General features: G+C 34.8%; 1 protein-coding gene across 2 annotated transcripts in view; it reads right to left on the reverse strand.

Annotated features, from left to right (window-relative positions):
* Nucleotides 1-1,894: 1,894 nt before the first annotated feature.
* Nucleotides 1,895-14,854, reverse strand: part of geminin (geminin DNA replication inhibitor) — a 35,793-nt gene continuing 22,833 nt past the window's right edge. For both annotated transcript variants that reach the window (XM_081771056.1, XM_081771057.1), the window contains exons 4-5: nt 12,616-12,788; nt 1,895-2,186 (exon numbers count right to left, since the gene is read on the reverse strand). In XM_081771056.1, the coding sequence (XP_081627182.1) occupies nt 2,100-2,186; nt 12,616-12,788 (260 nt within the window). In that variant the 3' untranslated portion in view covers nt 1,895-2,099. The remainder of the gene's footprint in view (nt 2,187-12,615; nt 12,789-14,854) is intronic.

Raw genomic sequence — 14,854 nt, forward strand, 5'->3', positions numbered from 1 at the left:
TACTGCATAGATGCCGAAAGCCCAGAATTCTAATTCCTAATCGATCATGAAGTCTTGTTCTGTGTATGGTGAAACTACGAGAGTGTAATACACTTCGAGTTCGTTTCTAACGGACGTACCATTAATGTGGATTTTTATTCTGAACTGTTGGCTTATGTATTTTGTACTACCGAAATTCTGGTTAACCGAAAGCGCGCTCTGCTGCAATAGGATAAAGCAAAATCATACTCGGCTCGAAACACTCAACAAAAAAATCAGCATCTTGATTGCATTGAACTGGTGCTACACTCAGCATATAGTCTTTACCTTGTTCCTTCGGATTACTACCTGCTTGTTTATGACATATTTTCGCAAAAGACATGCTTCACCAACCAGCAGGAGGCGGAAATGGCAGTGACTAACTTCTCTGCCTCTAAGGACAAGACGTACGAGGCGATCCAATCGCCAGACAACAGTAACTGAACTTGCCAAAGAGTTCTCATAACAAAAATTTTGTGCGAAGTGGGTGCCAAAAATGCTCACAAGTGTTCACAAAGAACAAAGAATGACAGCTGTACGTGGTTTTTTGGCCCGTTAGGGGAAGGATGAGGATGGCCTCTCCTCTCACATTGTGACAGGGAATATAACGATATCGTACACCGCTGGGGAGTTGAAACAGCAGTCAATGCAATAGCGGCACTCTGGTATTCCTAAAGCAAAAGAAATTCAAATAAATACCATCAGTTCACACAACTATGGCTTCCATGTTTTGGGACTTAAATAGGGTACTCTTGAGGAATTCTTGGAACGAACTATTAAAGCAGATGTGCATTGCCCAACACTGAATAATCTCTGAAGTGTCATCCAAAATTGGCAAAGAGGAATAATATGGTCTGGAATTTCCCTGATCATGACACAGCCCGCCAACACAGCTGCTCGTAGTGTTGAGACAATTCAGAGATTTCGATTGGAACTATTCAATCACCCTCTTACCGCCCCGACCTTGCTCCCAGTGATTTCTTTCTTTTTCTTCATTTGAAAGTGGTTTGCATTAAAGCGCTTCACTATCAGTGAAGTTCTCAAGACATCAGTTTTGGCCTGGTTGCACTCTCACGCGGCAGATTTTTACATAAAGGATATACGGAAGCTTGTGTCACGCTACCAGAAATATCTAGAGGTTCAAAGTGACTACGTCTAAAAATAGTCAAGATATATATATATATTACACTTGTATATCAATCACAGTAAAATACTTCTTTCTATATCTTCTTGTTTTTTAAAAAAATATCGGCCCGTTTCTTTGACATGCGCCTCGTAGTATTGACGAAATGACAGGAAGATGGCTGCACTCTTCCTACACAAGAAGCTGCACTTTGAACGTCAACCTGTTTTCATTTTACTGTAATAAATACAGATAATTGTGCACCAGAATATTGAAAGACTTATGACTCATCCTTGTACAACAGAGTATTGAGTTTGGTTAAGTTATTTATGGGTAAGTAAAATGCTCTTCACATTTATTATTAGTTTTTATTATTGATACTGGAAAAATAATAATTCTGATTTTTTCCACGTTTTACAACTCATATTTTACGTTAAACAATTCCTCTGCATTTTTCTCCTCAATGAAGATTGCAGAGCAAGTATGCAATAAGCATTTCACGATATTAATTCTACACATCAAGAAACAATTTAAAATTATAAATAAATGAATAAGCATTAAAAATAGTAAATAAGCAAACAATACAATTACTACATAAATAAGGAATGTTTTCGAAGATCTCCAGCTTAACAAAAGCTACCACATTTATAAAATAATAGTAATAATGTACCTAAAAGTGTTAACTGCACGCATTATTTTACATTTACATTAAAATTGGGATGTTCCATGACACTACAGAAAATGTTCAGAAAATTCTGAGTCAAACTGCCTTTATTTCACAAACCTTGAAGTTACAGACCGCAAAGTTTATCACAAAGCGTAAATAAAACTATAAAAAATCCATTTTATCTCTGCTGGAGGCGTTCCCTTTGTCTCTTCTAAATTATACAAGCATATAACAATCGTATAGCCACAATACAAAATTATATATTCACATTATCACAATAATGGTAAGTTTTCAGACTGTTAACGATGATTCTGCTAGCACCTTCAGAGCTTCATCTGTTTCAACGGATTCCTCGGCATCTTGGTTGCCAACCATTTCCTTCAAAGACAAAAAGGAAAACATATTTCAGCAATTGAACAGAATTTGAAAGCATTCATGCATAGTTAACCATTACTATATCTTCATTGTACTACACAAGGAATATATCTTCAGTAGCAACAGCAAAGCCCAAAGCATTTACACTTTCTGATAATGACCCGTAAATCTGAATTTGCTGCAGTATTGAGGAATCATGAAATGACGACTTAGGAAACTAAACAGTGTAATTCGCTCTCTGCAAAATAAGTGATTTCATGGAGTCATGCGTCTCTTGTTAATAATTAATTCCTGTAACTTCAATAATAATAATAATAATAATAATAATAATAATAATAATAATAATAATAATAATAATAATAATAATAATAATAATTGTAGTAGTAGTAGTAGTAGTAGATGATGATGATGATATCAATAATCCCTACTATAAGGGGAAAATATCTCATTCTGTGATTAATGCTACCTAATAGTTCACACTCGTTGCTCCGCTACGTGCACTGCCAATCTCCCTGACGTCAATAGATAGTACTAGCGTGCAGGCACTTTGTATTTAAAAACTGCATTGTTTCAACTTAACTGTTATTTCAAAGCAGATCAAGGGCGTAAAGTGTATTTAGATTTGAGCATTATTTGTGTCCTTGCAAAGTAATATATTGTGACAATTTAGTTGCAACTTAAACTGTATTGTTTCACTTTAACTATTTGAAAATGGAAAGTGATGATGTTGAACGTGAAGTTGTTTGAAGTTGTTGTTAAGTTCAAGACAAACAATTACAACTTTTGACTAACAACGATTTTAAGTCATAATGTGAAGCCAGCCGAAAGCTTAGGAAAACAAGTGGTAATAATAATAATAAAAAGTTATGCTAACAAATACTTCTTGCTTTTAACTATTTTCTTTAAAAGTATGACGCACGATAAGGACGATGATCGAAAATTCAACATTTTGAAGGAATAAAATCACTAGCGAAAAATGAAAAAAATACCCATCTTATACAACGTTTCTTTTCAGTATCTTTGAAACGTATGGATCCATTTTAATAGTTTTCGGTTAAAAAAAAAAAAAAAGAAAAAAATGTTATTCTCTCAAAAATTACCCGTTCAAATTATTCTATCTTAAAAAAAAATCAGACTGTTAGGTCTACTCAAATTCCCACTTTAAAAAGTCCTCTAGAAAAGGAAGTTTTTTCAAGACTGTCTGAAGAAAACACTCGAAACTGAATAATGAAAGCTCTAGGCGAATTGAAACAAAACACTACAAATTAAAGCAAACAAAAAATTGTGTCTGTGCCAATTACATCATTACAGAGAGCACATCAACAATCACATTACAATGACAAAGAATCATATTCATTCTGTGAAAAAAAAAAAAACTCATATAAATCAATTAGTTAAGCAGAACTATCGATTATTACTGGTAACGAAGAGTACATACCGTTTATCACTATAAAATTTTGTTTTAGTGGATTTTCTCGGAAATTATCAGAACTTACCCTTAAGCATGTAATTTTGTTCAGTTCGTTCTGATCGGTCGATTCATATCGTCAATCTCGAGACAAAAGGGCGTATCTCATTTTTTTTCAACTTTTCCAGGAGACAAGTTTAAACATTTTATTATCATTTGTTCTATCGTGTTCTGTTAAAATTTAATTTGATCTCATATACCTGAAATAAAGATGATCAAACTAAATTGTAAAACAAGACGATAGAATAAATAATGACAAAAGGTTTAAACTTGTTAAGAAAATGAGATACACTCTTTTGTCTCGAGAGGGACGATATGTCTCATATTTGAAGCATTTTCGCTAAATAGAAGTTTAAGAATTAATGACATAGTTTTAGGTGGTGCCTTGTTAATGTCATAATGAAGAGCTTCATGAGGGTACATACAGTATACGTCAGTAGCAGTCTCACGTTAGTAGGTGGTGTGGTTCTTATACGTTTACAAAATAATTCGTTTTTCTCAATTTTCTCGAAAACTACGAACCTTTCCACTGACGCATATTCTTCTGTGCTTATTACTCACGTCAGTCTGATCTATCGATTGGTATGTGACTCATCTTTTGAGAATTTGTTTTCCTTTAAATGCTACCACTGGCGTCTCTGGCATATAAAATTGGGGGGGGGGGACATCGAAGAAAGTGATTAAAATGGTGCTACCTAGGCCAGCCTATTTATTATCTTCGATTCCATTTGTTACCTTTCTGCTTACCTTCACGGATCCCCTAAGGTATATCAAGAACTCTCATATAATCGTTCCACAGCCTGAATAATATATTCCCAATAAATATGATTATTATTATTATTTATTTATTTATTTGCTATTCTGTCGTTAGTAAATAAATTAAATTAGAATGAAATATTTAATATTTTGTACTTCAAGATATTGGGGGGGACGCGACCCCCTCCTCCGCCAGAGACGCCTATGAATGCTACTAACAAATGTAGAATTGATATAAAACTTATTCAAAGTTGGCATTTCCTTCGCTGGCGGTTCTAATTCCATATCAACGAAATTTATTCGTGCAAAAATATACGGTGAAACTGCGCTGTAGAAATGTATATGAATCTTAAGACTTCATGAAGAAAAGCATACCGATTTCTCTAGAAAATACCTTCGGCCTTATTGTGAATTGCTTGCATACTCTATTATTTTCGATTGAAAGAGTCTACTAAAACAATTTCTGCTTTTAATCTGTTTTACTCTACATCCTATGGAACCAGAGATTCAATGCCTCATTCATAGAAACTCTCCATTGACTTCTATCGTTAGCCAACTGCATCCAGTTTCTACTTTGTATTTCTATTTCTGCAAGATCTATCTTAATATTATCCTCCCGTCTGCCTCTAGGTCTTCCTAATGGTCCTTTCCAGACTGGATCCCAAGTTAAAATTTTAAAGAGTTCCTATTTACTTTCATTCTGGTTACATGACCTGCCCACCTGAGCCTTTTAGATTTAATTACCCTAACAATGTTAGATAAACGGTATAAATTATGCAATCCTCAGTGCGAAGTTTCCGCCTTACCCCATCTCCCTCACTTTTAGGTCCGATATTCTCTTCAGGATTCACAGTTGAAAATAACCGTGGAAAGGTAGTCAGCGAGAGTACTGAAGTCTTAGAAAGATGGAAAGAATGTTACGGACTTACATGAAAGCAGGAATAGAGCGCGTGGCTTAGATGTTGAAGAAAAAAGTTCGCGAGGATGATAAACACTAACATTCTTCGGAATGAGTTTGAAAAAGCTATATCCGAAATTAGGAATGGAAAGGCAACCGGGATAGATAGTACACCAATAGAACTTCTTAAGAATATCAGAGACAAGGGTTTAAAAAAAACACCTCTAGTCTGCAATGAAATATATGAAAATAGGAGAGTAGTCAAAAGATTTCCTCGTGACGATAACTATGCCACTGACTAAGAGATAAAATCAAGAGAGATATGAGGACTTAATGCTCTCACATCATATGCAGCAGAAATTATACTTCCAATACTGAACGGAAGGTTATATAAAAGTTGAAGAGGAACAGTTCAGGTTTAGGGGAGATAAGGGCACAAGCGATGTAATTGGTCTGTTAACGGTAATCGGTGAAAGGTTTACAGAAAAAGAAAAGATGTATTTTTTAATCTAGAACAGACTTTTGAATGAAAAAACTGAAAATATTTGCTGAAATTTCTGAAGGAGGTTGGGTTGGAATGAAAAGATTGAAGACTTATAAAAACCAACAAGTAACTGTTAGAAAAGGGGAAGAAATGACAGAGGAGAGTGAAATTGGAAGGGAGTTAAACAGGGATATTGTCTCTCGCTGACGTTACTTAATATGTAGAAGAGATAGTCAAAAAGAGCCAACATAATGAAGACGGTATGTCAGTAGGAAGTAGAATTATTAGGTTTATACCGCTTGCAGATGATATAGCGCTTGTTGCAGAATCTGAAAAGAAAATCAGTAAGTTGTTAGAAAACTTGAGGAAACAGTGTGAAGAAGCTGGGATGAAAATAAAATGATAGAAAGCACGGTCATTGGAAGAAAGTGGTCGATGTAAAATATAGAAGTAGGAGAGAAGAAAATAGAACAGGTGATTAGTTTTGATATCTGAGTTGTATTATTGAGGACCATATGAAGTGGAAACGTGAAATAAAAGCAAGGATAGGAATGGTGAGAGAAGCATTTAGGAAGAACGGAAGTGTATTTTGTGGGTCCTTGAATGAAGAGTTGAGGGAAAGATTTATAAAATGCCTCGTGTGGAGTGTTGTACTATTTGAGGCAGAAACATGGACATTACGCAAAAGCGATCATAAATACTGGTAGTTTTCAAAATGTTTATGTGGAAAAAAATAAGAGAATTAGCTAAGTCGAGCGGAAAACGAATGAGAGGGTGTTAGAAATGGTGTGAGAGAAAGAAACGATTTTAGGCGTAATTGAAAGAGAACTGGTTGGCACATTGGCTGAGAAAGCACTGTATCATTAGGAATGTGTTAGAGAGTACAGTACTCATCTCTTAAGAGAGCAAAGAGATGAAAGCAGTGAAGGAAGCTATCAAAATAAAAGATTGTACATGAAGACGAAGAGATTAGCTCAAGACCGTAGTGCATGGAAGCTTCTCACCTGGTGCCAATGACATACCAATAATGGCAGAATACCTATACCTTTATTTCTATGCAGTACGTTTGCAAAACTAACTGGAACTAAGTCAAATAAAGTCGAGTTGCGACGATTAAGTCGAACCTACATCTCCTGCTTGTTCAATTTGATGTAGAAAAGTGATGATTTGTACCCTCATGTTTTCCACCACATTTACACTCTATACAACTGAAAGACTACATATAGTTAGAATAACTGACGGGTAAGGGGAAAAACAAGGAATGTCCATGTATAAGCTTTTCCGGGTGCTTTGTCCTATCTGTTGGTGACTCTTGGTTCTATTTGACTGTATATACCATGCATGCGTAGATGTAAAACTGTCCATGTAAAAAGGGGCAAAAGATGTAACTAACCCTATTCTTTTTACGCGGTTTTTAATATTAAAACGCCGTTTACTCGAAAATGCAGTTTTGTGACATACCTTCTTTTTTTCCCTTACCCTTCAACTGAACATTAGGTAGAACTGAAAAAATCCACTGTTGGCACACAAAAATCAAAGTAAAATTAATTGGTATGAATGTTTAGAACAGTGGTTCTCAACCTTTTAAGGCCTAGCACTCCTCTGGGCGAATGCGACTGAACGTAAGTCCATGAAAAGGGAAATTTTGTTTCTATCACTTGGCTTAGATGATTAGCAATCTTTTATCTTCTTTCAAAAGCCCCTAAATAGTCTATCTCCCCAGAACCGTCCCTTTTTGTCCTCACCCCCAATCATCTCTCCGCGCCGCTTTGGAAACGAGAACGCCACCTGGAAGGCGTTAACACCCATGTTGAGAACCACTGTTTAGAACACACACCACATTCACTAAATAAAAACTTAGCTTTCAAGCGAAGAACAGCTCGTCGTCAAAGTATAAGGAAAGAAAGAAATACTAAAGAGAAAACACAGTTGACTGTGTATCACTCGTTTTTTATTACGTTTCCTTAAAGCATCTAATTCAAAAACAAGTTTCGTGTAACATGAAAATTTTAAAAAGTATTTAGATACGATACGAAATTGAGGAAAATATTTATTTAATTTAAATTAATTTAAAAATTGAGAAAAATATCGTCAAAGGCAACACGGAAACAGCATATAGAAAAGTTAGAAAACAGTTCGGTGAGCAAAAGAAACGCACAGACATTAACACAGACAAGGACGGGACAGCGCTAATAGAAGAGGAGCAGACAAGAAGATGGGAGGAATACATTGAAGAACTCTACAAAAGAGACAGTGAACGAAGAAGAGATAGAGAAGGAAGAAGACGTCGATGAAAATGAATTAGGACCATCAATTTTACAGTGTGAATTTGACAGTGCTTAAAGTGAATTTAACATAGTAATGCCCCAGGAATAGACCATATACCAACGGAAGTGATTAAGAATCTCGGAATAGCAACAAAGAAACTATTTAATCTTATTAATGAAATGTACATCTCGGACGAAACAACAAGAGACTTCGAGAAAAGCATATTGATTCCTATCCCGAAGAGAAAAGGCGCATGGAAATGTGAAGAACACAGAACGTTAAGTTTGCTCTCCCATGCATCAAAAATACTGTGCAAAATTATCGCACAACGAATGGAAGGAAAAATCGAAGAACGGCTATCGGAGGACAAATTTCGATTCAGGAGGAAATGGGGAACAAGAGAAGCAATACTGAGTCTACGGATCATGAAATAGCACATCAGAATAAACAAAACAATTGTGATAGCATTTGTAGATATAGAGAAAGCTTTTGACAACGTAAATCGGAATATCATGCTCAGAGTGTTGAAGAATCTGAAGGTGGATTACAGACAGAAGAATAATATACCAACTTTACAGGAACCAGACACAGCTGTTATAGGAACAGATCAGAAAGAAGCAAGAATAAGTAAAGGAGTAAGGCAAGGATGTGGACTTTCACCTCTCCTGTTTAACGTTTATATAGAAGAGGCTATGAAAGAATTCTTTGATAAAAATGAGAATGGCGTCAAACTAAATGGCCAGGTTTTCAGTACAATAAGGTTTGCTGATGACATAACACTGATAGCTGAGAACGAAGAGGACTTGCAGGAAGCACTTTCAAACTTGAACGACCACCTGAAAAGAACATGTACACTGTAAAAAATGAGGTGTTGAAACAACACAAAATGACTACAACTTTAGCGTGTTACTTGTGTGTTAATTCAGCGCCAAACACATCGCCTTCCGGGCATATCAGAAATAACTCATTACTACCTGAGAGAATTTGCATTGGTATTTATCGTTTAATATGAGCCAAGCTTTGCGAAGTATATATTTGGTACTTGTGCCAAGTAACGAATAATGTTCTATGTTTTCTGTAAGCAGTCACAATAATATTGTTGTAAACCTGTGAATCGTCTGACAATAGTTACAAAGGCAACGGTCCTACCATCTTCTGTTAATACTTGCTAAGACACAATAATAACAGATAAGGAAAGTAGATGGAAGCACTGCTATTTGTGTAACTGTTGTCAGATGATTCACAGGTTTACAACAATATTATTGTGACCGATTACAGAAAACATAGAATGTTTTTTGTTACTTGCCACAAATGCAAAATGTATTTCGCAAAGCTTTGCTCATACCAACCAATAAAAAACAATGCAAATACTCACAGCAAGTAACGCGGTATTCCAAATATGCTCTGAAGGCGATGCGCTTGGTGTTGAATTGACACACAAGTAACACGCCAAAGTGGAAGTAATTTTTTGCTGTGTAAAATGAAAGTGATGAAGTGCACAAGAGCAAGACAGAAAGGGACAAACGTATGGCTAGAGGGAGAGAAAATCCCTATCTAGGAAATCAAATATCCTCGGATGAAAGAAGTAAAAAAGACATAAGTTCCAGAATACCACAGGCTAAACAAGCATTCAATAGGAAAAGAAGACTGCTAACATCAAGAAATGTCATTGGACGTTCGAAAACGATACATTAAGACTCTAGTATGGAGCGTAGTGCTTTACGGATCAGAGACGTGGTCATTGAGAAAAGCTGAAATATTCAAGATGGAAGCATTTGAAATCTGGTGTTGGCGCAGAATGCTGCGCATATCATGGGCCGAAAGGGAAAGGAATGAAGACATACTAAAGGAAGCTAATGAAAGACGACAGATCATGCATAGAATAGGAAAAAAAAGGAAACAGTATGCTTGGCCACCTTATTCGGCACTCCGATTGGATCACCGTGTTGATAGAGGGAAAGGCAGATGGAAAACCAGGAAGAGAAAGACCTAGGATAGAATATCTAGATACAGTTATGAAGAAGAGACCTCATCAGAGTGTTAAACAGCTCTCCCAAGAGAAAATTTTTAAAATTTCCATGTTGCCCACCAACTTATGGTTGTGGTGAGAAAGAAAAAAGATACGATAGAAATGCTAAAATGAGAAATCAAATAATAATAATAATAATAATAATAATAATAATAATAATAATAATAATAATAATAATAATAATAATAATAATATCAAGTGAGTTTTGTTTCATAGTGTGGAACTACGGTAGACTTCCACACCAGCGAATTCAATACTTCAACTTGAGGTCGTACATTTATAACTTGTGGTTGCAATAGAGTACGAACATCACACATAACGCTTGCTAGTATTTTTTGCTCTCTGGAAATTAATATTAAAACCGGAAGTGCCAACTGATGTCTATCACTTAGCATGTATCAGACGTAAATGCTCTACCACTGAGGCACCCCGTTCACGTTTTAAGAACGAACACTGCAGCTAATTGTTAATACATAGAAAGAAAAAAAAATAAAAAATATTAAAAAAAGAAGCTTTGTTGATTTGAAACACCTTACTACATATTATGCTATTACTCTGTCATACTAAGGGCAGGTAAGTTGAAATGAAATATTTATATTCATGTATAATTCATGTTGATACCCAAGTTTACCTTAAGTAATTTATCTATTTTAAAGCGAAAAATACTGATATTATATTCATGATTAGAATGTTATGATGAAAATAGTATAAAACATTGTATTCTATTTATAAATAGAACACTTTAAATAGGTATATGCTCGTTGTGTAGCGCAACGCAAAGTTTTTGCAGTTTGCAAAATTGCAACATGTTCTACATTGCATATTTTACTTTGGTTGTTTACTGATTAAAATGTTTTGAAAGAAAAATTAAGATTAATATACTTTATCTTTCTGTTATCCAATTATTGTGAACTGAATCTGCAAGATCACAGTGATTTCACCTACTCTTAGATATTGCGTGAACAATATTGTGCTGCTTCTAAATAATTATCACGCATGAGAAACACCATGCAGAAAACACCATATAATATATATATAAAATATATGATTTCGATTTATTCTAACATCACTTCATAAAGAAACCTGAAACCTCACAGTTTACCTATTAAGAAAAAACAGCATTTCTTTTTTTCTTTTTTTTTTCATCAAGTACAAGTAATTTAAATAAAAAATATACAAAAATGATTTCTTTTAAAAATCGTGATTTTTTTTTCAACCTTAGCTTTCAATGTTTCCTAAACTGCTAACGGTATCGTGTGTGAATAAAGTGCGAAAGTGTTTTCCCATTCATCATTTTGTTACTACTAAAAAGTGGTGAATGGATCGTTAGATGTCCTTTACAGGTTGACAATTTCCAGATTTCCAGAAATTTTAAATTGTAATCATTAACTGCAAAATGAAACATTCGATTTGTTTGAACCATGTTTTTATTCGATTAGTAAACGAATTATAGACTTCTTTTTGTAATATTTTGAAACCCTATTTCTTTGCCCTAAAACCCTTCTTTGTTTTACTTTGCCATTTTATCTGTCATTTTTCGGTTCTTATCTTGCAATTTTGCCAGCCATTCTGGGCTTTTTGTTGATTATTTTCGAGCTTTACTATTGTAAGATTCATACAATAGTAATTTTTATATTAATTTATTTTATCTTAATCTGCAATCAGAACCGAATATAATCAAATTTATTATTACTATCACTATTATAGAGAAAATATACAAATTTGCGCATTAATTTGTTCGATTCGGATCAGTGCGCGGCGAAATTCTCACTTCGTTTGCTATGAATGTTCCATTCTCTACCTAAGTAGGCGTTACATTAAAGGTCAGGTAAGCAATTTATTTGGTGTAGTGTACACTTTGTACTTTGGCCGCTTATCATTGGGACCAAAGTTTAATTTTTCTATATAAAAGTCGTTCTGACTGGGTGACTGATCGACGCCTACACCGAACTACTTAACCTATAGAAGCCTGAAATTTGGACAGTACATAGGATGTTGCATAAGGCGCTACTAAGAAAGGATTTTAGTACATTCAATGTGGAAGTAGGTGAAATGGAATTGAAATTATTATACGAAAATGTCCGCACTTCGAAATCCATACGATTAGAGACGAAGTTTAGTTCAGATTTTTCACTTAAAATAAATTTAAAAAGTGCTTCAGCGGTTTTTGATATTTGCCTTAGGGAAGAAAAGACATGGAAAGCGATAAGTAGTGGTTCACTAGATGAACGTAACTCAGGATACCTTAGAGTTAGAAAAATCAGCATATTTCAGTGCTTTTTGCTACTTGACTTACACAGGAAGAAAATGGGGTGGTTCATTAAAATGGTCATACGAGTTATTCGAATTTCGTGTGGTTTCTTCGAGGTCAGAAGAATTTAGCACGAAAGACGCAAAAGGAGCAACGCAAACTGTTTTCCACAGTAACATGTGAGGGAACTTGCTGGTATTGTATGTAACCCGCCTGTATTTTCCACAAGATGTCACATCGATCTTATACATCTCAATCTACAGAATGAGAATACGTACCATAAGAGATTCCACTAGATGTTCCGTCTCTCCCAACATTTCCTTCAAGATGCTATTCTCTTCTTCCAACTGCTGAACCCTCTTATGAAGTAACTCGTTCTCTTTTAACGCTTCTTCCAACGCCAATCTTCGTTTTTCAGCTACCGTCTCCCAATAGCCCTCGCTTGGGTTCTCTAACAAACACAAATAATAAATAAATAAAACGAGTGTAGAGCAACTACTTGTTTTTTCGTGACGAAAATACAAATAAATAAATAAATAAAATGTCTTAATTAGAAAAGGTCACTGACACAGATTCACCTTTATGCGTAATATGACCCAGAGGTACCAGGATACTATCACTACTTAGTACAAAATCCTGTCTGGAACAAGTCACCATATACGATAAAGCATATACCCCTCCCATCAACTATTAAACAAAAGTAGACTAGCAACATGTAACTGGTGATTAAACTCTACAAGTAAGTTAAACTGAATTAGTGTATTTTACAGAAGAAAGAAAATAAAATGTAGCACTCTTTTTAATTGCTTATACAACATAAACACATTATAGTATATAAAGAAGTAAGTTTTGCAATAAGTTCTTCACATGCCTGGTTCCAGCAACGCAGTGGAAATTATGTAAATTATGTTAAAAATTGTACCAATACGAAGTAGTAATTTCAGACTCCACTTAAATGAAAAAAAAAAAAAAAAATCACACTTATTAGTCAAAGTTTTGTGAATTATAACTATATATACAAAAGCTTAGGGCACTTAATTCTATTTATAAACAGCCAATGTTCATCACAATACCGGTTAACGATAGTCTGGACACACATCAGGATATCAAAAAGTCCATCAATATACAGACATTATCATTAGGTATAAGTATCAACAGTACGAAAAATGTTAATGCCATTATTTCTAATGATGTAGTCGATAAAGAAAATTCTTGTTCCATTAGCCTAAAAGATACAGAAAAACGCGGTTTGTAAATAGAATTAGATGGGAATCTTGTGAACCTTATAGATTTACAGGTACTGGATTAATTATATCAAATCTTTAAATCTGGTTATAAATTCAGTTGTTTTTTTTTTTTCTAAGGAAATACCTCATCCGGATTTTATAATAGCACTGTAAATACCATCATTACGAATAAAAGACGCCAAAAAGTTTAAAATTTTACACTGGAATGTGAATGTGCTGTTGGAAATTACATATTTAACTATAGAAGGTTGCTCACGATAAAAATAGCTGAAGTTCACTCCCCATCCTCCCTCTGAACAACGCATTTAACTGCACTCTGCTGGCTATAATGGAGCCGGAATTTGATAATGGTATCAGTTCATTATCACGATTCTTGGAATGATGTAGGTAAAAGTGGCAGCTTTTTGGAAGAGGTTCATTTGTAGACTTTCCGCCGCCCATTAATAGCCATTCAATAACTGTGAAACGGTGAAAAGAAGAGGATTTAATCGTCAGTAAAGTTGGTGTAGGGGTCTCATCATCCGATGCTGTGCCCAACAGAAGTGTTCTTCGCACTGCTCTACCCCAGAGCCCGTTTCTTTTTATTTTCTCCGCTTTTTATTTTTATACCCCCCCCCCCCCACACACACACACATGAACAAGGCTGGCTGTAAGGGAGCGCCGAAAGCTAGAATTGAAAAAAAGATTTTCAGGAATCACAATTATAAGTAAGTAAAATTATTAACACACTAATTTATACGAAAGAGCAAATATTGTCACTTGTGTGATGCGTCAGAACTTATTATTTTCGCCTATATATATATGTCGCAAACTCTACTGTTTGCTTAATCATGTAGTCCTAAGGATTACTTCTTGAACTGCTGGTTAGTGGAAATACTATTTCTTTCAACAAGTAAGACAGAACTTTAGTGTACTTTTTTAATTCTGCAGAAAATCACAAAGTCATAATGTCTACCAAATTTCGACAAAAAGTATTAACACAAGAAGACGAAGGAGTAGAAGAAGAAGAAATAACTAAGCAGCAGTTCAAAGATTAATCCGAAGAACATGATTAAGCAAACAATGGAGTTTTCGCAATATAGTAGAAACATTTTAAGCACCATAAAGGTAATGATATTCGCTCCTTTATATCCAAAATATAGATGCTGAAAGACATTGTCTAAATGGGAACATTAAGATTAGTAATTTCTATATAACACATGGGCTGAAAAGTCCCGGGCCTAACACATAGATGGCGCTAGTTGTATTGCAGTCACCTTGTTTTCAGTGA

This window comes from Thermobia domestica, chromosome 9 (assembly GCF_964235325.1).
Source record: "Thermobia domestica chromosome 9, izTheDome1.hap1.1, whole genome shotgun sequence".
Taxonomy (NCBI): Eukaryota; Metazoa; Arthropoda; class Insecta; order Zygentoma; family Lepismatidae; genus Thermobia; species Thermobia domestica.